Source organism: Jaculus jaculus, chromosome 10 (assembly GCF_020740685.1).
Source record: "Jaculus jaculus isolate mJacJac1 chromosome 10, mJacJac1.mat.Y.cur, whole genome shotgun sequence".
In the NCBI taxonomy this organism is placed as follows: domain Eukaryota; kingdom Metazoa; phylum Chordata; class Mammalia; order Rodentia; family Dipodidae; genus Jaculus; species Jaculus jaculus.
Window position 1 is genome coordinate 10,429,050 of NC_059111.1, and position 25,175 is coordinate 10,454,224.

Below are 25,175 nucleotides of genomic sequence, written 5' to 3' on the forward strand. Positions count from 1 at the left end.
TCCTTCCTGGCCTCTAACCCCCCCCCCCCCCCGCCAATGTGTTGATACGTATTAACTAGATGAGGAAAATTAAATTTTAAGTTTTGAACCAATACAAGCTGACATTTTTCTAAACAAGGTGACTTGGGAATTTTCCTAGAAATAGTAAAATTATAACTAAAGCTTATTCAGCCCTAGTTACTATCGTGATATAGCTTGTGGAGAACACTCTTTCACATTGCTCTTTTTTGCAGAATTTACTCCAAATGGGAGCACACATAGCTTTGTTTTTAGTTCACTGCACTACGGAGTATTGTGACTCTATTCTCTTTATCCTGTTTTCTTCTTAGCTTTCATTAGCTCTACGAGAATGGAAAATATGATACCAGGCGGTTCTTGGGAGGATCTCCAGGCTATGCTTCACTGCGTTTCTGGTATAGCATCATTGGAATGTCGTCGTCATGTTTCCAGTAATAATTTCAGGGATCTGGCAGTCTGATTTTCCCATAGCAAATAGTGTGTAAAATCAGGGATTTTTTTTTCAAGATAGGGGTCTTGCCCAGGCTGACCCAGAATTTATTCTGTAGTTTCAGGGTGGCCTCAAACTCACAGCGATCCTCCTACCTCTGCCTCCCAAGTGTTGGGATTAAGGGTGTGCGCCACCACACCCAGCTTTTCTTTTGTTTTTTTGTTTTTTTAATCTTCATTTTTTTCAGTGACAGTAGTTTTTCTTTCACTCTTCATGAAAAAGGCTTGCCTAAGTCGTCAGGGTACAGACAAGGAAAGCCTGCGGTTGGGAAGGAGGGCTTTCCTGCCGCAGAGGAGCACTGTCTTGCCCGCAACACGGAGAGCAGAGATGGTGTAGCGGCTTCATCTTGGAGCAGTCTGGTTGTTGCGATGGTTTTGAGTGAATAATGGTAGAAAAACGGAAATCTCAGAGGCTCTCTGAAATGTTGTTTTTCAGGAAAGATTAGTTCACACATCAGATCCTTCATGAGCTGAGATTTTATTGAAGGCAAAACATCTGTTCATGGGGAAACTGTAAAACCCACATCTTGACTTGGTGAGGCTTATTGTAACTTCCAGACTGAGCAATATCTGAAGACATGTTTCCTTTTGAAAGTGCAAGATTTGCCAAGAGACCTGGCTAGTCTGAAACACTGGGTAGTTTCTGTCTTTTAAATTTTATTTATTTATTTATTCATTTATTATTTTTTTCATATTATTTGTGTGAGAGAGAGAAGAGAGAAAAGATATAAATGTATGGATGAATGAATGAATGAATGGCTTTACCTGGGTACTGGGAGATCAAACCTCAGCTGGCAGGCTTTGCAAGGGCACCTTTAACCACTGAGCTATCTCCCCAGTCCTTAGGTTGTAATTCTGAATGTAGCCTGGCGTAGCACTTGGGAGGCAGAAGTAGGAGGATCATTGTGAGTTCAAAGCCAGCCTGGGACTACAGAGTGAGTTCCAGATCAGCCAGGGCTAGAGTGAGACCCTGCCTCAGAAAAACAACAGCGGAAATTCTCAGTGTGTCAGCTCACGTTATTTAAGTTGTGCTGGGCTGTTTTGCTTGTTGGCTTCTCCTGTGGACTGTACTGGTTTTGTATCTGTCATGAATGTTAGCAGCCTAACGAAAAATTAGTGATTTCTTTCTAGCTTCTAGAATTAGCTCATGAGTTTGTTATCTCTTGTTGGTATAACTAGATTTTTTGGGTACAGCTGTCTTATGAAGAATGCCAAGAGTTGGGTTTAATTCAGTTACAAGTAGAAAATTCTAAAGCAGTGTAGAGCTGTTCAGCTTCTCCAGCAGGAAGTAGTAATGTGTGTCACTTATTTTGTACCGTAAGTGGGACTTAATTTACTGTTTTCTATTCATAGACCAAAAGAACTGAAGAAATCTGAAAAATTATAGTCTTTCTTAGTGTATCAGGTGTCTTTGTAAAGGGCAAGTTGTATTTGGAGACCAATTGTTAGTCTACTTTTAAACACCAGTCTTCCTGTGATGGATTTAATTAAACTAATACAAACATACTTGGTTGCCAGTGGTCATTTAGGATGCTATCTAAAAGCCAGATGTGGTGCCTCATGACTGTAACCCCAGCTGGTTGATGTGGGAAGGTTAACATGAGTTCAAGGCCAGCCTAGGCTGCGGAGTAAGTTCCCGGTCATCCTGGGCTCAAGAAAAAAGTTATCTAATGTTCCATTTAATGCGTTTTCCTTCTAGTCTTTAGATTTGATAATAATTTTCAAATTAGAAGACAAATAGTGCATTTTACTAGAAATAAACAAAAATTAAATAGTTCTTAATATACAAAACGAAGTTGATACTTGGTGAAAATAGATTTAAAACTTATAGAATATTTATTTATAAAAGTGTAAGACCTTAAACACCTCATACTCTAAGCAACATCCTTAATTTTAATTCTACTTTTATACCTTTTCTTCAGCTTTTTTCTTTACTTTGAAAAAGTTATTTTAAAAGTATTTATTTGTGTGTGTGTACTGTGTGTGTGTGTGTGTTGTGTATTCACGTGTGAGCAAATGTGTGCAGTCAGTATGTGTGCCAGAGGAGGGTAAAGCTTGCCTTTTTTTTTTTTTTTTTTTTTTTGCTTAGCCATCTGCCTCTGCCCTCCTGAGCGCTGGGCTGCGGGTGGGCCTGGCAGTGCCGTGCCTGATGTTATGTGGGTGCTTAGGTGCCCCCACTCACACAGAAAGCTCTCTCACCTGCTAAGCCATCTCTGCAGCCCCAGAACATATTTACTTTAAAGCTCTACTCTATGACTCAGTTTTTCCTGTTTCAGTCATCTGCTTTTCTAACTAGACAATTCTACTGATTATCCTGGTTAGCTCTAAAATTTAATTATCCTCCATATTTAGAAACACACACATACACTCAGACAACATAATCAAGATGTGGTTGTCAAAGCAAATTTCAAAACTGCAAGATCACCTGGGCTCTGTATTCATGGACATCTCTGTCATCCCACCACATGGGAGTGCTGTGAGTTTGAGGCTATCCTGAGCTCTGTCTACACAGTGAGACCCTGTCTACAACACAGCAGCTAAAAAACAATATCTTAGGAGCTGGGCGTGGTGGTGCACACCTTTAATCCCAGCACCGGGAGGCAGAGGTAGGAGGATCGCCATGAATTCAAGGCCACCTTGAGACTACATAGTGAATTCCAGGTCAGCCTGAGCTAGAGTGAGACCCTACCTTAACAAACAAATGAACAAACAACAAAAAAAAACCCCAATATCTTCAGTAAGGAAGTGAATGTAGATTTCTTTAAAGTGGATTTCAGTATTTGGGAAACTTTTTTTTCTATTTCTGAAATATCCCAGAAATGTAAATAGACTGGCCACATAACTCATATGTGCATAGCCTGGGACCACAGATGTTTCCAAGTGTACACTTAAAACAAAGTACATATTTCCCTTTTTAATTGTAAAAGTGCAGTCTTAAATTTCTGCTGCTTCAAGTGGGTCAAAGGGGATAGATAACCCATGCAGAAAAATGTGCAGTGCTTTGAGTAAACTTGGTCTTGAAATCTTGCCTTGCTATCATTTATTGAAAGTCTGAATGACCCAGAAAGCAGACTCCCCACCACCCCTGGTTCTCATGCCTACAGTCAGAAACTCTTTAAACCACTACTGCTCCTACAGGCACCAGGTGGAAGAAACCATGACGGAAGGTCTCTTACTGTTCCTCCCCCTGATTTTCCCATTGCATGTCGCAGCCGAGAGTGCCCAGGATAGAGGAGAGAATGATGTGTAATTGTACACTGCGACGCGCGCGGAGCTGCAGCCATCAAGTCCCACTGCCAGAGGTCAGGAGCGCTGACCTGACTAAGAGAGTTCCCAAGGCCAGGCTAAAAGTAATCTTTCCCACACTCTGGCAAGGGCATCCTTCTACCCATTCACTAACCCCAGGGCAGCCTCTCTGCTCTTGTGGGGGCAGCTGGTTATGCATTCATATTTGTCCACTGATTGGATTTCAGCGCAAAAGAATTTCGCCAGCTTGTCCCTTCTCCATGTTAAATTGTTTCTAATTTGCAGAGCGAACGGTGGCCTCGTCCTGTTCACTCGAGGCCAGTTAAGGGTGGGGTTTGGCTAGGTTCAGAGTTTCCTCTGTCTGCCCTGCCGGCCCAGCCCATCCTTCCACTGCCTTCTGAGGGCTGCCTCGAGCCGTCCTCGGAGGGAGGACTCTCTCCATGTGGTGCCTCCATAGTGCCTTGCTGCCAGGTGTCCGCGTTCCTTGTGGATTATGGGTGGACCCCGACAGTGTGGACACCCCAACTGCCACCTTGCCTTCTCCTTAGAGAGGCTGCCCACTCTCACCCAAGGGGATGGCAGTCCTTTTCCTTCTCTCATTGAATGGAAGTGGTGGCTCATTTGTCTTATCCAGACCACCCCCCCCCAGTACTGTTTCCCACATAGTGACCCTCTCCAAGCTCCTGATTGAACAAGTGTGGAAGAGCCGGCTTTTCTGCGCCTAACCTTCTAGGGTACCTGTCAGCACTAGACGTTGCTTCGATTTTTCAATTATTGTTAATGGATGTCTATCTCTATATGCCAGTTTTGCAGATACTTCTTTGCATTTTAAAAGGCTTTTGAAATATACATTAAAAGGTGTTTCTCCTATAAAACATTCCTGTATCCACCACTTAGTTATAAAAATAAGTTAGGGGTTGGAGCGATTGCTCAGCGGCTAAGGCACTTGCCTACAAAGCCTAGTGACCTGGGCTTGGTTCCCCGTTAGCCACGGAAAGCCGGATGCTCAAAGGGACACACACATGCCTTGTTCGTTTGCAGTGGCCCTGGCCCGCACATTCTCATTCTCTCTGTCTCTTTCTCTGCTTACCAGATAATTTTTTAAAAAATTAGAATCAAAGTCCCTGTGAATACCATTGTCTGTAGAAGTAAAAGTTATCCTCCATTTGTTAATCAGTCTCATGCATGTTTTATGCTTTATTCATAACTATATTTTTCACTGCTTTACATGAGGGTGCTTATGTAAATGATATGATACAGATGTTAGTGTTGCATTCTTTATATCTCCTAGAAATGGCTTGTCTGTACGTCTGCAGCTTAACTCTTTTCATTAAACACTGTCTTCTCTGTTCAGCCATGTGGATACATATGGCTCTTGTTCACTGCCCCAGAGTGTCCGCTTGCTTGTATACCAGGGTGTTCTCCTACTGGAGAGCATTTCTGCTGTTGCCAGGGTTTTCCCATGGCCTTTAAAGAGCAGGCTTCCTCCTCAGGGCCTGGACCACCCTCTTGCTGGCTCTGGGAAGGCGTGGTCTTTAATGCCAAAACCGAAGCCTCTTTTTGAATTCTTTGGGAATCTAGGTAAATTCTTGTATCTCTCTAGGCCTGTTTTCTTAGCCACAAAGGCAAGACTGTACTAGTCTCTGAGGTTTTTCCCAGGTCTATAATTCTGTGATAAGCTTTCATACTTCCTTTCTTGCCTTAATATTTATACACATATGTATATAATATATATAATACATACATATGTGCATGCATATATACATATACATATACATACACATATATAAAGCCAAGTGTAAGCATAAACATTTAGCATAAGAATCAATTCGTGGGGCTGGAGAGATGGCTTAGCCATTAAGTGCTTGCCGGTGAAGTCTAAGGACCCCGGTTCGAGGCTCAATTCTCCAGGACCCACATTAGCCAGATGCATGAGGGGCACATGCGTCTGGAGTTCGTTTGCAATAGCTGGAGGTCCTGGTGCACCCATTCTCTCCCTCTCTCCCTGTTTCTCTCTGTGTGTCTGTTGCTCTCAAATAAATAAAAATAAGCAAAAAATTAAAAAAAAAAGAATCAATTTGCAAAACAGCATATTAGAATGAGTATATGTGTTTGTGTATTTCAGTTCAAAATGAAAATGACTTGGCATCCCTTGTTTTCTTACAGTCCAGATTTCCTGTTTTATTGGGTAGATAATTTTTTTTTTAAATTTTTTGAGGTAGGGTCTCACTCTAGTCCAGGCTGACCTGGAACTCACTATGCAGTCTTAGGGTGGCCTTGAACTCACAGCGATCCACCTACCTCTGCCTCCTGAGAGCTGGGGTTCAAGGTGTGCGCCACCACGCCCGGCAGGGTAGATAAATCTTAATGCATCAACTAAATCTGTTTTAAAACCTTCAAAAGCTTGCTATTAAGCAGCATGGGACTGACTGGAACCTTGTCACCTGAGGTGGAGGCAGGGTTGGACCGCCAGCTGGGTGGGCCGCACTCAGCCTGCAGGTCATGGATTGCTCATGATTCAGGCTGACACAAGCCTGTCATTTTGAACATAAATGATTGTATTGTGTGCTGCCAAAAATACGATGTTCCTTCAAAAGCCTATTGCAGTTGGAAGGCCACCTGACCCTGAATATGATGCCCTTCCGAAGCTGTTCGAGGTTGTAATAATCCTTTGAAATTGAGGGGAGCTCTTCACGCTCGGGAGGAGCTGCGGGTGCTGGCGCTGTCAGTGGGGCAGACCTCCTTCCCGGCAGCCTCTGTCGTTTGGCTGCGGATAAGCCGGGCGGGCTTGAGTACTCTGCTGGCTGCAGCCACCATCGTTTAGCTGTAGTGCCCTGGCAGCCTTTGAGTCGCTTATGTGCCCACCCCCACGTCCTCCGTGTTTTCTCTGTCTTGACTCAGTACCAGGTGGAGTTACCTTTAGACAACACGTTATGAGTAACTGGAAAACCATTCACGACAGAGCCGCAGTGACGGTGCTTTTGATTTTTACATCTCTCATAGCTGCAAATAGGAAGTTTTATTAATGAAGTAGATTTGAGGGTTCTATTTTTGGGCACGTGAATGTGTACCTGTGTGTTCGGGTGTATGGCATGTGTAGATACGTGTGGAGGCAGGAGGACAACCTTGAGTGTCGTTTCTCAGGCAACATCTCCCCTCTTTTGAGAGAGTGTCTCCCACTGGCCTGGAATTCCCAAATTAGGCTACACTGGCTGGCCAGCAAGCCCCAGGGTCCTAGAGATCGAATTCAAGCTCCTCAGCTTGCCAGGCAAGTATTTCTGCAGCTGAGCCGACTTCTCGGCCAGGCCCAGGTTGAAGTATTTTGAAAAGGACATTATGATTGATGCCAACAGGTTTTCTGCCCTTACTCCTATTTCCAGTCGCCCTGTGCATTGGGAAAGTAGCCCAGCTCCAAGGGTGGGCCTGGGTGAACCTGAATCTCAAGATAGATTTAGATTAACCCAGTGTTGGTAAGTCTGATGGCAGTGATTGCTTTAGGGATTCAGCCATAGCCCACCAGGAACTGACGTTCTCAAGGTCATAATCCAGAAATGAGAGAGACATGAAGGAAACATCTGAGACCTTGGGGAAACCCACTTTTAAGAGACACACAGGACGGTCGTCTCTTCTCCTGTCTTGCTGTTGTCAGGAGCTGCTGGCAGTCGGAGGGTAACAGGAATCTTCCCGGAAGGGCAGAACGAGGGGGCTGAGGCTGCGCCGAGCTCCAGCCTGTGCCGCTGCTGCCCCAGCTCACCACTGGGCTTACTGTGTGCGTCGGCAAGTTGTCTTGAGCTACTGTGACTTGAGGTTTCTGTTTCTTGCAGCTGATAGCATCCTAATTAATGTAATTTTATTTCTAATTATTATTTTTTAAGTTTCTATTTTTATGTGTTTATTAGAGATTGAGAGAGAGAGAGAGAATGGGTGCGCCAAGGCCTTTGGCCACACAAATGAACTCCAGATGCATGCGCCCCCTTGTGCATCTGGCTTATGTAGGACCTGGAGAATCAATCCTGGGTCCTTAGACTTTGCAGGCAAATGCCTTAACTGCTAAGCCATCTCTCCAGCCCTGCTAATTATTTTTTAATCTCTGGAGAAATGGCTTAGCAGCTAAGGCGTTTGCCTGCAAAGCCAAAGGATCCTGGTTTGATTCTCCATGACCCACGTAAGCCAGATGCACAAGAGGGTGCATGCATCTGGAGTTCATTTGCAGTGGCTGGAAGCCCTGGACCTCTCATTCTTTCCCTCTCTCAAATAAATAAATAAAATATATTTTAAAAAGAAAAAGAAGCCGCACATGGTGGTGCACGCCTTTAACCCCAGCACTCGGGAGGCAGAGATAGGAGTATCGCCATGAGTTCGAGGCCACCCTGAGACTATATAGTGAATTCCAGGTCAGCCTGAGCTAGAGTGAGAGCCTGCCTTGGAAAGAAAGAAAAAGAGAGAGGGAAAGGGAAAGGAAATGAAAACTGGAGCTAGGGAGATGGCTCAGTGGTTAAAAAGGCTTGCTGTGCAATAGAAGGTAGAGTCAGGGGAATCCCAAAGCTCACAGGTCAGCTAGTCTTGTGTCCACAATGGCAAACAACAGGGAGCCTGTCTCAAAGCACAGTGGTGGGTGAGGTGAGGACTGACCCTCCAAGGCCGTCGTCTGACTTCACATGAGCACCGTGGCAGCCATACACAAAGCAAGAGAAGAGGTGGGGGCTGGAGAGATGGCTTAGCGGTTAAGCGCTTGCCTGTGAAGCCTAAGGATCCTGGTTCAAGGCGCGATTCCCCAGGTCCCATGTTAGCCAGATGCACAAGAGGGCGCATGCGTCTGGAGTTCGTTTGCAGTGGCTGGAGGCCCTGACATGCCCATTCTCTCTCTTCTCTCCCTATCTGCCTCTTTTTCTCTCTGTCACTATCAAATAAATAAAAATAAACAAAAAAAAAATTTAAAAAAAAGAGAAGAGGTGGGAGGGAGGGAAGGACAGAATGAAGGAAGACTGTTTTAGTCATCTTCCCAGTTAGTGGTATTCACCCTTCACGTAAGACTCGTTAATCTGGAACGCAGTGCCTGTAGACAACCTGGAGGCTGGGGCGCTGGGCTTGAGAACAGTTACGGAGCAGTGTTAGCAGACCAGTGACGGGGTGAGCCACTGTGCAGAAGCTGGGCTTGAGGCAGGGATGGGCACAGCTAAGTGGTAAGTGGAGAGCTACGGAGAGAAGGGAGAGAACTTCACTTTAGAGAAGGCTGCATTTTGGGGTCCTCCCAAAAGAGGAAAGGAAGTATGGGGCCCAGCCAGGGAAACGAGGGGCCTAAGCCGAAGAGCCACTCGGGCTGTGACTCAGGCGGGGAAGGCACCAGTGAGCAAAGCTGAAGTAGGCAGCCCGAGGAAGTTCTGTCCTCGCCTTTTAAAGCGGTGGTGGACTTCGCACTGGGTGTTGGAAGTTGCCGTAGCAGAGGCACATGGGGGAGTTAGACCAGGGAGAGGGGTTGCACAGGGGCCTGGAAGCTTCTACCAGTAATCCACACTTAAGGTAACAAGAGCTGGGGGATAATGGGGACTGAAGGCCTAATCTCCTCAATTTACGTGGAATTTCTGAGTTCCCTGCGATCGTTCCCACGCATTATCAAATTTATCCAGCTAGATCCCCCAGCCTTTTTAGTGGCTGAGGATACAGAAGCACAGGCAGCCACACACCCGGCCCGAGAGCTGCCAGTGACGGAATGTGTCGCAGTCTAGGCCTTCGGCTCCGGGTCAGTGCTGTCCAGTCCTATCAGTGTCTTCGGTTTTTAGTGAAAGTCCTTCTTGCTTTTTTTTTCCATGTTGGCCTATTCAGCTGTGTTTTACAATATTGTCTTTCAGCTGTTTTTTTCTTGACAGCAGCTCAATGCCACTGTTCACAGTTTATAAACACTGAAAACCTCTGAATTGTGAAAAGATGGTCAAGTATCACCACCCTTCACAGAACAGCCTCAAACAAGAGAAAGGCAATATTTCCAACTAAAACAAAGACTGGGTCAGTAGGAAGTTTCTGAAATGCAACAGGGAGATGGCTTAGTTGGTTCAAGGTACTTGCTTGCAAAGCCTGCTGGCCTGGGTTCAGTTTTCCAGTAACTATGTAAAGCCAGATACACAAAGTGGTATATCCATCTGGGGTTCATTTACGGTGGCAGGAGACCCTGGCTCTCCCATTCTCTCCCACTTCTGTCTCTGGCTATGACTCTCTCTACTTGAGAATATATATATTTTTTCTTTTTAAAAAAGAAAGTTTCTGCCGGGCATGGTAGCACATGCCTTTAATCCAAGCACTTGGGAGCCAGAGGTAAGGGGATCACCATGAGTTCAAGGGCACCCTGAGATGACATAGTGAATTCCAGGTCAGCCGCCTGGGCTAGAGAGAGACCCTACCTTAAAAAAACAAAACAAAAGAAAAGTTCTGAAATGCTTTGAATGAACGAGAGTACAGGGACTGCACGAGAACCTTAAAATAGCTTTGCTGAGTGAAGGTGGTAATGTTGCCCTTGGTTCTTGGCTATAGGTAAAATCAGCCTGCAAAGAGCTGGAGGTGCCATCTTACTAACCAGAAGGATAGTGTGATATGCTGCCTTTCATTTAAAATATGAATGAAGCCGGGCATGGTGGCACACTCCTTTAATCCCAGCACTCGGGAGGCAGAGGTAGGAGGATCGTCGTGAGTTCGAGGCCACCCTGAGACCCTAGTGAATTTCAGGTCAGCCTGGGCTAGAGTGAGACTCTACCTCAAACGAAAAAAAAAAGCTATCAAGTCCCAGAGCTCCCGCATTTCCCGAATATGCACCCGTCCCTGTAAACCTCAGCAACAGCATATAAATCCTTCCTCAGCTTCACACACAAACATCCTGCCACTTCTGGGCAGAGGTTTCCCCTGTCCTGTGTCCCTCAGGTCATTCACACTGAGGCTTGAAGCCTGGTGTAGTGGTGCACACCTTTAATCTCAGCACTCGGGAGGCAGAGGTAGGAGGATCGCTATGAGTTTGAGGCCAGTCTGAGACTGCTTAGTGAATTCCAGGTCAGCCTGAGCTGGAGTGAGACCCTACCTAGAACCACCTGCCCCCAAAAACCAATAAATAAAATAAAATATGAATGAACAATTAAGTGGTGAAATGTTGATCTTTTAACTATTTTTCTCCAGGTATACAGCAAACATTTTGAAAGTCATGCTTTACCTGTCCTTTATGGTGGCTTTCTTTCCTTTTCCTTCCTTCCTCCCTTCCTCCCTCCCTCCCTCCCTCCTTTCTTTCTTTCTTTCAGTTTACTTTATTTTTATTTTATTTATTTGAGACAGAAAGAGTGAGAATAAGGTAGATAGAATGGGCACACCAGGGCTTTCAGCCACTGTAAATGAACTCCAGACACACGTGCCACCTTGTGCATCTGGTTTACATGGGTCCTTGGGAATCAGACCTGGGTCCTTTGGCTTCTCAGGCAAATGCCTTAACCACTAAGCCACCTCTCCACCTTTCTTTTTTTTTTTTTTAAGAAAACTTTTAGGGGCAGGAGAGATGGTTAAGGCATTTGCCTTCGAAGTCTAAGAGTCCAGATTCTGCTCCCCAGTACTCACATAAGCCAGATGCACAAGCTGTCGCATGTGTCTGTAGTTCATTTGCAGTGGCTGGAGGCCTTGGCACGCCCATTCTCAATCCACCCTCCCTTCCTCTTTCTCAAATAAATAAAAAAAAGAAAATTTTTAGGGACTTGGGTGTAGCTCAGTGGTAGAGTGCTTGCCTGGCATGCATGAGACACTAGGTCTGGTCCTTAGGACCAAAAGCAAAAAGAAAGAAAAACTTTAGACAAATTAAATAAATTTAATGGAGTTTTATTGAGTCAAGACCAGTTTATGAACCAGGCAGCCCCTAGAACCAGGGCAGGCTCAGTGAGACTCTGGGGCTGACACTTGGTTGGACAACATTTACAGATAGAAAAAGGGAAGTGAGGCCAGAGACAGCTTACTTCATGAAAACTTAGCATTTGCCTTATTTTGAACCTGGTTTGACCAACCCTGTGCTGATGTGATCCACTGAGGCTCATTTGTTTGTTCCCTTTCAGTTTCAGTACTGAGTTAGGTAGGCTGCAGTTCCTTAATAAGGACTGGACCATCTGAACAGAGAAGCTTCACCAGGCCAAACTCAGTATGATTTGACAAGATTAAAATCCCATATTATAAGTTTACCATCTTAACCATTTTTCAGTATACTGTTCAGTAGTGTTAAATATGCTTACATTTTTGTGTAACTAGAACTAGACCTTGCAAATCTAAATTTTGTTTTTGAGGTAGGGTCTCACTTTGGTCCAGGGTGACCTGGAATTCACTGTGTAGTCTCAGGGTGACCTTGAACTCACACTCATCCTCCTACCTGTGCTTCCCGAGTGCTGGGACTAAACGTGTGCACCACCACGCCCAGCTTGCAAGTCTAAAATTTCATCCCCATTAATAAACAATTTCCCTTTCTTCCCTCCCTCCAGCTCTTCATAACTTACATTTTACTTTCGGTTTCTATGGATCTAGGAAGCCATGCATTGTTTTAAGTCTTTTTTTTTTTTTTTTTTGGTTTTTCAAGGTAGGGTCTCACTCTAGCTCAGGCTGTCCTGGAATTCACTATGGAGTCTCAGGGTGGCCTCAAACTCACAGCAATCCTCCTACCTCTGCCTTCCGAGTGCTAGGGTTAAAGGCGTGCGCCACCACGCCCGGCTTTGTTTTAAGTCTTAATTTTAGTTTTGGTGTTGAGGAGATGGTTCAGTCAAGTAAAATGTTTGCCACAAAAGTGTGAGGACCTGAATTCAAATTCCCAGCACCTACATAAATGCTGGGCATGGTGGTGTGTGTGTCTGTAATCTCAGCACTAGGAAGGCAGAGAGGGGATCCCTGGAGCTTGCTGGCTAGCTAGCTAGACTAACCAAATCAGTGAGCTGTGGGTACAAGTGAGAAACCTTGTCTGAAAACACAAAGTGGAGCGAGATAGGAGACACCCACTGTCAACATCTCCCTTCCACATGCACACAGACTCCTGTGATCACACGTGTGCACACAAACATATGCACGCATGCATAACCCACACACGAAAAATAAAATAAATATGAATATAAGAAATAATTGTCATCTTCTGGCTGCTAGGCGTTGTTCTTGGTGCTGACCCTATAGAGAGAAGGAGTAGGCAGTTTTCTAGAGGGTTTGTTTGTTTGTTTGTTTGTTTTTTGAGGTAAAGTCTCCTTTTAGCCCAGGTTGATCTGGAATTCATTATGGAGTCTCAGGCTGGCCTCGAACTCACAGTGATCCTCCTACCCCTGCCTCCCGGGACTAAAGGCAAGCGCCACCATGCCCAGCTACTCTAGAGGGTTTTTATTGCGCTGGATCTGGGGGCATTTTGAGAGTCGGCGTCTCAGTCTCACGTCTGAATTGAGCAAGGCGGCAGGGTTCTCTGGGAGCCGAGCAGTGATCATCATGCTGTGATGCCAAGTTTTGCTTTACATTCCCCGCTGGTCTTGCAGTGCTGGGGCCGGGGGTAAGGGGACCTTGGAGGAAGCGATGTAAGCCACGGGGTTTCATTTGTTAAAAGCCCAGGCTTATTAGTGAGAGAAAAGGATGCTTAGGAGGCAGTTCTGGTAGATTAGCCTGGCTGTGATTTTTGTCTATTTCCAGATTTGGAATACCTAAGTAAGCTCCCTTTGGGAACAGTACCCCGCAGGAAAGGGAAGATCCAAATGGTTCATGCATATGCACTGCTGAGAGCTGGAGCGGGGCAGCGGCCTTTGTGGGTGCCTTCAATGTTCACGTGAGGAAGCACTGTAGAGACGTGGTGCTGGGGACCCCCACATGCCAAAGGGGACCCCACATTCCAAACAGCTGCAGCTAATAGTCAAGGCTGTGTAGAGGATGCGTATCTAAGTATAGTGTTCTCAATGCCTTCTGAGCTCCGTGTAGAAGGCACCAGAACAGGGAACTCCAAAACACAGCTGAACAGCCAGACAGTGAGGACTGAGCCCCACTGCGTGGCACTCCCGGGTCCTGTGTGTCAGTGCACATGTCCCCGCTAGGGGGCGAGGCAGGCTGCCGTGTGTCAAGGCCCTTGTACCTCTTGGTAGAAATCTATGGGTTTTGAACTACAGTGAGTTGAGGATAGGTATTTGGGGTGAACTTCTGCAATGCGGAACCCCAAATGACTGTGCAGATGCCACCTTTCGGATCCTGATGAGCTGTGGCTTCAGATTAAAACCACCAGGGAGCTTTTAAAATTGCAAGGGATCAGGTTCTACCCTTGACTAGCTAAGACTCTCAGAAAATTGGGCTTTTAATTTGTTTTTAAATCTCTCTTAAAAAAAAAATTTTTTTAAAGTTCTCTAAGAAATTCTGAAGCGTAGCCAGGGCTGCAAACCGCTCTAGCTATTTCAGTTCTGTGCAGTAATCTGTGGGGAGTATTTATTAAGATGTATATAAAATACTTGCTAACTGTGTAAAATAAATTGTAAGCTTTCCCTTCCCTCCTATCAAATAGGCAGGGCTGCATTTTTCTTTTTTCTTAGTTATAGGCTCTGACAAAACAAATGTAAAAAAGGTGGAGAAAGATATTTTAGAGAGGTCCCATGGCTGCATTTGGGGAAGGATGGTGTGGGGGGGCGAAGACAGGAAAGCATTGTTTATGTGTATTTCAGGAAGTGGAAAATATGGCATGTTCTCAATCCATCTAAATTATGTAACTTTGCAGGATGTGATCCATTTGTGTCAAAATAATGAGGCCTATAATCCGCCACATTTAACATGTGTGGGAATTCTTTGCAGAGTAATTAGCATTCCTTTCTTCAGCCTGTATTCAGAGGAAACATGCCATTCACACCCTCTGTGTTCACATTTTCCAGCGCGTTGGAGAGCCTTTTTTTTTTTTTTTTTTTCAATAGAAATCTTTGTCCCATTCCTAATCAGACTTGGGTTAGATTTGAAGAGACTTAGCATATCCTTCTTTGTTTCCTGGCAGGAATTGATTTTAAAATCAGGACGATAGAACTTGATGGAAAGAAAATTAAGCTTCAGATATGGTAAGTAAAAATGAAAATACACACTGTCGACTTTAACGGGGAATTGAAAGTGGAGATTAAAATGTGACTTGCGATGTTAGTGACATCTTGTACTCGCTAAAACATCCTTTCTTTCTAAAACCAAAGGGGAGGTGGGCAAGGAGCGATCCTGTGAAGGCATCTGCAACATGAGTGGGAAGGGAAGGAGTGGTCCCCGAGCTCCTGGATCCTGAAGAGACGAGGAACCCTTTCTTCTTAAACTCTAGTTTTCTATAGGAAGAAAACTAAATTCTGCCAAGTGTAAATTACTTCATTGCAGTTGCAGCTGGGTCACCCCTAGTGACTCAGAGAAGGCAGAATGATCATACGTGGTTTAAACCCTGACAAGAGTGCAGGTCTAGGTTCCAGACATAGTGCCTCTAAACTGAGGACTTTGGGCCAGTTACTTCCCTTCTGAGCCAGTCGGCTTCTCCCATCATGGAAACAAAATACCTGCGTTAAGAAAACTGGAAGGAGACGTGGACTATTTGGGCTCACGGTCTGAGGTGGGCTGGCTCATTGGTTGGGCCCCATTGGGGATTCTGGGGGTGATGCGTAGTGTTCAGCAGAACAGACTACTTGCTTCATGAGCCTGGAGACTAGCAAGAGCCAGGAAGGGAGCAAAGTCCCACCATCCTCTTCTAGAACATGTGCCCCATGACCTAAGGACTTCACTAGATCTACTCCCTGACTGTTCCACCGCCTTCCAGGATTGCCACCCCAGGACCAAACCTTTAACAACATAGACGTTGGGGTGAGGCGCACTTAACCAAAGCACAGCGCTGTCTCAGATCCCACTTTCTCTCACCTAGAAATTAGTTGGGATGGCATTGAAGGGCCCCTCTAGCTCTGTCATTTTATAGTTTATCCTTTTCTTCTTTCTGAGTAGAAAAACAGAGCCTATAAAACTGAGAGATAAGGATGGGAACAAGTAGTGCTTTGTCTTCATGCAGGCTACTATATTTTTTTCAAAAAATTTGTTTTTAACACTTCTTACATCAGATGCATGTGAAGCTTCCCATGCACACCAAGGGACACCTGTGAGGGACTCCATCTACCTGGAAATAGCATCAGGCCCCACAGGTTGAGGGCACAGATCCAAAACCTGCCTCCTCCTGGGGCTGCCGGCTGCAGGCAGTGAGGTGTCACGCGCTGCTCCCACACACCCCCTGTGTTCTTCATGACAGAACCCAGAGAAACACACGTAACTTTGCTATATGACAATGAAGCCGGGCGAACAGCCAGGTGGAGGAGACACCCAGAGCAAGCTGTGGGAAGGGGCCCGGTGCCTCCACATCTCACATGTGTGTGACCTTCCCAGCACTCATGAGCTGAGCGTGAGCCCATCAGGTTGGGTTTTCATGGAGGCTTCATCACATAGGCATGATGGATTGCATCAGCGGTTGGTGGTCAGCGCACGTCTAAGCCCCGCTCCCCTCCCGTGGGCTGGGGAGGTGGTTCTGAAGGTTCAAACCCTGTGATCCAAGTGTTTACTGGTGTCCTGGTGACCACGTGTGCCCCCATCCTGAGGCAGTCCCAGAGGCTCAGCCACCAGCCCTCTCATTAGTGTATGGAAAGAAATCACGTTGCCGATTCCAAGGGCTTTAGGAGCCCTGTGCTGAGAACCAGTGGCAGAAACCAAATAGTTGTTTCTTGTTGTATCCCACTACCACAGCGCCTCAAACAGAAACACCACCCGATGGATGTCTTAGAAGTCAACGTTTACGTCTCGTACTCCTGGGGGTTGTGAAGTCCAGGACCGAGGTGCCAGCAGGCGCAGCGTCCAGTGCGGGGGAGCCTCCCGGCTTTCAGGAGGCCTCCCTGCATTCATCCTTACATGGTGCATGGTCGAGAGAGAGAGAGAGAGAGGGAGAGAAGAGAGAGAGAGAGAGAGCTCACATCTCTTCTCATAGGGCACTGGTCCTTTTCATGAGAGTTCTACCCTCCTAACCTAATTTCCTCCAAAGGCCAACCTCTGAGCACCTTCAAGTTGGAGATTACACTTCAAGCTAGAAGTTTTGGAGGAACACAGACATTTAATCTATAGCATGTCTCCTGTCTCATATTGGAATACGCAAAGCACAGATGTCCCTGAGATCATGAGACTGTGGCTTATAAATACCTGAAGAATTTGTCAGACTATAGTGAATAACATGCACTTTCAAAATTTCTAAGGCAAATTTTTCTTTTTTCTTCTTTTGGTTTTGTGAGGAAGGATTTCACTCGATTCCAGGCTGACCTAAAATTCACCCTATGGTCTCAGGTTGGCTTTGAGCTCACAGCATTCCTCCTACCTCTGCCTCCTGAGTGCTGGGATTAAAAGTGTGCACCAGGGTCTCTAATCACTGCAAACAAACTCCAGACGCATGGGCCACCTTGAGCATCTGGTTTCCATGGGTCCTGGGGAATCAAACTAGTGTTCTAGGCTTTGCAGGCAAGTGCCTTAATTGCTGAGCCACCTATCTAGCCCCATTAAAAAATATTTTTATTTACTTATTTATTTGAAAGAAAGAGAGAAATAAAAGGCAGATAGAATGAGGATGGGCATTCCAGGTCTCCTGCCACTGAAAATGAACTCTAGTTGAATGTGCCATCAAGTGCCTTTAACTGCCAAATGATCTTTCAGACCCTGAAAATCATTTTTTTTAAAAATTTTATTTGCAAGTAGAGATAGATAGAAGAGAGACACGCACAGAGAGAATGGGTGCACCAGGACCTCCAGCTACTGCAAACAAACTCCATACTCATGTGCCACTTTGTGCATCTGGCTTTATATGGGTACTGGAGAATTGAACCCACATCATTAGGCTTTGCATGCAAGCACCTTAACTGCTAAGCAATCTCTCCAGCCTCTGAAAATATTTTTTTTGTTGAGATAGGGTCTCATTCTAGCCCAGGCTGACCTGGAATTCACTATGTAATCTCAGGGTGGCCTCAAACTCACAGTGATCCTCTTACATCTGCATCCCGAGTGCTGGGATTAAAGGCGTGCACCACCGCGCCCAGCTTTTTGAAAAAAAGAATTTTTTTTTTTTATTTTTCAAGGTAGGGTCTCACTCTAGCCCAGGCTAACCTAGAATTCACTATGTAATCTCAGAGTGGCCTCGAACTCACAGTGATCCTCTTACCTCTGCCTCCTAAGTGGTGGGATTAAAGGCATGCACCACCACGCCCAATGAAAATAATTTTTTAATAGAAGAGAATTTCTGATTCTTGCTGCACAACCCTGATTGAAGTGATGCGTGTGTTTAGACGCCTGTGGCTAATCAGCTAATTAGAATGCAGCACAGAGTGGCTGTGTCCACATGTGGTCCGACCCCGAGGTCCGTGTGTTAGAAGCTTGTGGCCTCATATGGCAGCAGCAGTTCACAAGGGACCTTTAAGAGTCAGCACACTGGGGGAGGGCGTGGGGGCCATGGGGGGCCATCATCCTGCCGTTTCCAGCCAGCATGGTGGCTCACTCCTGTAATCCCAGCATTTGGGAGGTGGAAGCAGGGCTGCCGCAAGCTTGAGGCCAGCCTGGACTGCATAGTGAGTTCCCAGCCAGCTGGCCCACAGAGTGAAACCTTGTCTCAGAAATGCAAAAGAGGGCTGGAGAGATGGCTTAGTGGTTAAGCGCTTGCCTGTGAAGCCTAGGGACCCCGGTTCAAGGCTTGATTCCCCAAGACCTGTAAGCCAGATGCATAAGGGGGTGCATGCATCTGGAGTTTGTTTGCAGTGGCTGGAGGCCCTGGCGTGTCCCTTCTCTGTCTATCTGCCTCTTTCTTTGTCTGTCTGTTACTCTCAAATAAATAAAAATAAACAAAAATATTTAAAAAAATACAAAAACATGTATGGAGAGATGGCTTAGTGGTTAAGGCACTTGCCTACAAATCCTAAGGATCCATGTTACATCTCTCTCCAAACCTATGTAAGCTAGAGGCTGGAAAGATGAGGCAAGAGCAAGGTCGCACATGTCCACTAGGTGGCGCCAGCATCTAGCATTCAATTGCAGTGGCTGAGGTCCTGGCACACTTAATTTCTCTCTCTCTAAAAAAAAAAATACAAAAAGATATAAAAATAACAGCTTGAGCTGACCTCCTTAGTCACTCTGGTTTCCTATCTTGAGATATGATCACTCCTCCCATATATATGGCCACCACTATCTGCCATGGTAAGATGTAGCCAGAAGGGTCTTCACTGGAGTTGAACTGATGCCAGACCATGCCCTTGGATTTCTGAATCTGTGAGCTAAGTAAACCTCCTTTTCCCTATAAAATAGTCAGCCTCAGGTATTTCATTATTATAGTAATACAAAACAGACTACTGACAGCAGCCAAAACATCGTGCCCATGACTGTCAACTCTGAGCAGTAAATTGTCTTCTCTGAGTCCTCTCAGCCTACATACGTTTGCCAACCGCCTTCTCCATGCCCACTGTGGAGCTGCTGCTAAGCGGAGTGTGGGTGAATCAAGGTAGCATGGCTAACCTGCTCAGAAGGGCTTGCCTTCTGGTTTTTATTATTTTTTTCCTCACTTGTTTGTTGAGCACAGAATAAGAGCCCCAGATTTCTAAATGCTGGTCAGAGAGAAAATGGCCAGATGAGGCTTGGTCCAGTGCCAAACAGCTAAGACCTCAGTGCCTGAGTTTTATTCCTGAGTCTGAGCTGCCTGGTGGCAGAGATGGGACCACAGCCTTCCTGAAGCTGTTTCTTCTGCAGAATCAGGATGGTAGCACTGTTACTCCACCTGACGCTGGCCTGTGGTGGGCGTCATGTGAGCACAGCGTCGGGGTATTTGGAAAGGTAGTCGTGAATGTTAAGGCATTTACTGTTTTCATTTACTACACTTCCTGGGGGCCTTCCTCCCTTGATAGGGTTTAGTGCATATTAGGCTTTTGGTTTTGGTTTTTTGAGGAAGGGTCTCACTCTAGCTCAGGCTGACCTGAATTCACTATGTAGTCTCAGGGTGGCCTTGAACTCACATTGATCCTTCTACCTCTGCCTCCCGAGTGCTGGCATTAAAGACATGTGCCACCACACCTGGCCATATTAGGTTTTTAACATATTCCCACAAATCTCTCTCTCTCTCTCTCTCTCTCTCTCTTGCAATTGAATTGTATAATTTGGTTTGTTTTAATAGCACACAGAGTGAATTAATTCTGGCTATAGGTGGCAAACTTAAAGGTAGTGGTTTTTCCCAACTATTAAGAAAATTTGGGCTGGAGAAATGGCTTAGCAGTTAAGCGCTTGCCTGTGAAGCCTTAGGATACCCGTTTGAGGATCAGTTCCCCAGGACCCACATTAGCCAGATGCACAAGGAGACACATGCGTCTGGAGTTCCGTTTGCAGTGGCTGGAGGCCCTGGTGTGCCCATTCTCTATCTGCCTCTTTCTCTCTCTCTGTTGCTCTCAAATAAATAAATAAAAAGAAATGGAAAAAAAGAAAAAGAAAATTCAGCTTTCAGGCCGGGCGTGGTGGCGCATGCCTTTAATCCCAGCACTCAGGAGGCAGAGGTAGGAGGATCACCATGAGTTTGAGGCCACACTGAGACTACATAGTGAATTCCAGGTCAGCCAAAGCTAGAGTGAGACCCTACTTCGAAAAACCAAAAGAAAATTCAGCTTTCTTACTGGATTGCTTACTATAAATATAAATATAAATATAATTGGCCTCCAGCTCTCAAGGCACATTTTTCTTTTCTTTTTTGTCCAGTTCTCCTTTCCCCTGCCACCGCGGCCCTGTGAATAGATCAGAATTGTGTTTCCTACAGCTTGGGGTCTCTCCTCATTAATGTCAGGGATGACATTTAAAACCATTGAACACACACATATCTAAACATAGGCATCAGTCCCTCTCTTTAGCGCTGGGGATTGAACCCAGGGCCGTAAACTTCCTAGGCAAGTGCCCTACCATTAACTTTGAAGCAAGAAGGTGCAAAAGATTCATGACTTTGAAGTGTTTATGTTTAAAAGTGTTTGGAAAACTCTGAGAATGAGGTGTTGAACCCCAGGCTTCTGTGTAATTGTGGCTTCCACTGGTGACAAAGTTCTAGGGGAGGTCCATTTTATTGTGCTTTGCTGAGCAGAACGGACACAGTAGTGAGTCCATTTCAGTTGTTTGCTTTGTACAGAAATCACACATTCCATCAAGAAAGCAAAATGCCTTAATCATGAAGCACTTACAAAAGAATTATCACTACCACTGGGAGCCCAAGAATTTAGAACTATTCTCTCTCCCCTCCCACGCGCCAGTTCCTAGCAGGACTTTTGTGTGTTCTTATTGCCATTCTTACCAAAAGGTCCAAGTTTTTCTTCCTAGTCATCGTGAGCTGCTGACAGGCTCCGGCGGCCCGCGTGGCCTCCAGCTCTCAAGGCACATTTTTCTTTTCTTTTTTGTCCAGTTCTCCTTTCCCCTGCCACCGCGGCCCTGTGAATAGATCAGAATTGTGTTTCCTACAGCTTGGGGTCTCTCCTCATTAATGTCAGGGATGACATTTAAAACCATTCTCTTCTTTGTTTCAAATTTTAGGGACACAGCAGGCCAAGAAAGATTCCGAACAATCACGACGGCGTACTATAGGGGAGCCATGGTGAGTATGTTGTAGGGTTTTCCAACTCCAGGCAAACAAAATATGGTTATGTACTGCCCTGATTTTAGCATCAAACTATAGTCTAGTACAATAGGAACAAGTAAAATGTTTTAATGTAAAAATGAGATTTTAAAGGTTTTTTTTGGTTATGTTTTATTTTTAGTAACTAAATTTTTGTTATTGAGCATTATGATAAGTAGTCAGGTAATGAGCTTTTAGCTGGTCTAGCACTCTTCCACGCTGTGAGGTATTTTTATAATTTTGTGATTCCCCCCTTTTCTTTTTTCTTTTTTCTTTTTTTTTTTGAAATATATTTTTCAAGGTGAGGTGTCACTCTAGCCCAGGCTGACCTGGAACTTACTCTGTAGTCCCAGTCTGACCTCGATCCGCCTACCTCTGCCTCCCAAGTGCTGGGATTAAAGACGTGCCACCACGCCTGGCTCCTCCCTTTTATTAGTACTTTGTGATGATCTTAGCAAACCACAGACATTTTTTCCCTCTGTCACCCACGACAAAACGCTGATGGGCCCAATATCGTGCAGGTGTTACACAGTTAACAACAGCCACTGTCAAGTCGTGAGTGCATGACCACTTAGGAACAAAAGATTCTTTCTTTCTTTATTTATTTTGCAAGCAAATAGATAAGAGAGAGACAGACAGAAGAGAATGAGTGTATTGCAGTCTCCGACCACTGCAAACAATGTGGGTCCTGGGGAATCAAACTCAGGTTCTTAGGCTCTGAAGACAAGTGTCTTAAGCACTGAGCCATCTCTCCAGCCCAACAGAAGATTCTTGAGGAAATGAGACAACCATACGCTTCACTTGCAGGAGATAGATATGTAATAGCTGATGTCCAGGCCATGACCACTGAGGGATCTGGCCTTGCAGGGCTCATCTTGTGTCCTCTTCTGGTAGATTTGTGTATTCTTGCTGAGTTTTCTTTGATTCAGCCCAGTGGACCATGGCCCTTTCATAACAGATAGTTGTAATTTTTTTTATGACTTAAAAATTTTATTTATTGAGAAAAAGAGGTAGAGAGAGTGAGAGAGAGCGCCAGGGACTTCAGCCACTGTAAATGAACTCCAGATTCATGCGCCACCTTGTGCATCTGACTTACATGTCTCTTGGGGAATTGAACCTGGGTCCTTTGGCCTCACAGCCATGCACCTTAACCACTAAGCCATCTCTCCAGCACAGTTGTAATGTTTTTGCTACGTGGCAGGTAATCCAGGCTTCTCCTCGTCCCCAGTCCCAGCTCCCTCTTGTTCAGGCTAGCTTCCGTCAGTCCTCGTGCCTTGGCCTTACTCAGCTCCTCAGGGAGACTGGCCTGAGTGCTCATGCTCTCCAGCAGATATGACACTGTGCTCCTGGCATGCGAGCCCAGAGCTGCCCATGCTTCCTCCTAGCAGTTGTCACAATTACAAGAAATTAGTGAGTGGTTAAATAGCACAGAGGACTGAGGAAAGGTTTGGGAGGTGGGAGTGCGTTCACACTGCGGCTGGATGTTTGAAGCACTACTTGATGCCTTCTGTCTCCTCTCCCAGGGAATTATGCTGGTCTATGATATCACAAATGAAAAGTCCTTTGACAATATTAAAAACTGGATAAGAAACATTGAAGAGGTATGTATGGAAGGACAGTGATGGTGTTACGGATTTTTAGGTATGGGAGTCCCTCTGGCTTGGGAACTCCAACTTCTAGATTCTTGCCTATTTCAGCAAAGATTAAAGAAATAGACTATGAAACGGGTAAATTATTAATTATGAGGTTTATATAGGGAAAATTAGTATCCAGGGAAAGGCTGGAATTGTCTCGTGCACAAACGTGGAAAGCAGGATTTTAGAGCCCATGCCAAAAGATTTCTCCAGGAGCAGCTAGAAAGATTCAGGCTTGCTGGGCGTGGTGGCGCGCGCCTTTAATCCCAGCACTCGGATGGCAGAGGTAGGAGGATCGCTGTGAATTCGAAGCCACCCTGAGACTCCATAGTGAATTCCAGGTCAGCCTGGGCTAGAGCGAGACCGTACCTCAGAAAGTCAGGCCGAGGGAGATTTCCAGGGCAGGTAGAAAAGGACCAGAACTTAGAGGAGGGACAGTAACAGGGTAGGAGGGAAGAGACTTCTTCCCCATCCCATCCAGGCTCGGGTGGGGAAAGGGCTTACCAGAGCCTGGAGGTTCAGACGTCAGGAAGAAAATGAACAGCCAAGCCCCCCTGCCCACATAGAAAGCTTTGTTATAGCTCATTAGGAGGAGCCTTCTCATCAGATTCAGGTGGGCAAGGGAGAGATTGGTCCGTGGACTCAAGGGGCCAACCCCAGAGAAGCCAGAGACTCAGGTGTGTAGATTGGGGAAGCAGCAGGGGGCGCTGTTGCTGAAGAATTGTTCATAGTCTTCATGAACCAGACTGGGTCAGATGCCAAGCTCCAGCTTTGCCTGGACAAGCGAGATGGCATCTCCTCATCCCCTCTCTTCAGGCCTTTGTCTCTGACTGACTCCTTATGAAACAAACAAACAAACAAAAAAACCCTTGCTCCTGTTTCTCCTTCAGTAGTTCTGGACATCAGTGTACTGGGAACATGTATCAGGCTCCTTCTGTCCCTTGGAGGTGCTTAGGCCAAGAAACAAGGCATGAGGAGCCCAGGCCTGTACCCCATGAAGGGCTGTTTCCCCGGAGCTACCAGTCTCACTGCTGAGGATTGTAGATAGAGGAGCATTTTCACAGTATGCTAAACCAGATCTTGGAAGTAATGTAATCCAAGTCCCCATTTCATACACGAGGAAACTGCGTCCAGAAAGAAAACCACTTGCCAGTGTTCATGCCACTCTAACAAAGGAGAGCCAGCGTGGAGACATCTCATTCCCAGGTTCTGGCATATCATGCTGTGTGGCTAGCAAAAACATGTCTTTACTCTCGCAAGTTTTTGCCCTTCTAGCATTTTATATATCTTAGATATTTGAAATTTGAGTTAATTCAGGAATAGGTGCTATTAGGGTTTCTTTAAAAGGCCTTTAACATTTCAGAAGGGAATTGACAGTGGAAAAACTTCGTACACATTTGAATGAACCCACATGAATTGAATTTTTAAATGGTTCAAAATCCAAATTACTTTTGCCACTGGGTCATTCAGTATTAAGCGTTCTTCTATCTTTGGCCAAAGCTGTTGGGAAGTTTTGCTGCTTGATAAGTATAAGTTTCATTTTATTTTATTATTTTATTTCATGTGCAAAAAAAGAATGATGGCTATGATTCTTGGGAAAAAACAGTTTGCACATGCTCTGAAGGATCCAGGCTGGGGCACATCGTCCTATGTTAAAGCTTTTTCTCAGAACCATCCTTACATTGAATAGAAAATTGTCTGTCTTACTACACAGTACACTGATGTGTCTCTGACAGGTTAGGGTTTTCCTATTGAGCAACTGTGATTGTCCTCAGGCCGTTTTTATAGCATACTGTTTTCTCCCTGCAGCATGCCTCTTCAGATGTTGAGAGAATGATCCTGGGTAACAAATGCGATGTGAATGACAAAAGACAAGTGTCCAAAGAAAGAGGGGAGAAGGTAAATTCGAGCTGAATGACTAGAGGCTAGAATCTACTCACACCAAGCTTCCAGTCACTTAGTATTAATTATTGACTTAAGTTTTTAAAATATCTTTGTCTTAATCCTTTAAAAATTGGATGTCCACAACAAAATGATGTCATCCCTAGTTGAATGGTGGAAATTAGTATTCAGGACCAGAGCCCATGTACTATGCCGCCATGACTCACTCCTCAAGAATTCGCTTA

General features: G+C 45.3%; 1 protein-coding gene across 1 annotated transcript in view; it reads left to right on the forward strand.

Annotated features, from left to right (window-relative positions):
• The window catches only part of Rab8b (RAB8B, member RAS oncogene family), an 84,303-nt gene that overhangs the window by 49,230 nt on the left and 9,898 nt on the right, over window positions 1-25,175 (forward strand). The window contains exons 2-5 of the mRNA XM_004662528.2: window positions 14,747-14,807; window positions 21,334-21,394; window positions 22,939-23,016; window positions 24,859-24,948. Coding sequence (XP_004662585.1) covers window positions 14,747-14,807; window positions 21,334-21,394; window positions 22,939-23,016; window positions 24,859-24,948 — 290 coding nt within the window. The remainder of the gene's footprint in view (window positions 1-14,746; window positions 14,808-21,333; window positions 21,395-22,938; window positions 23,017-24,858; window positions 24,949-25,175) is intronic.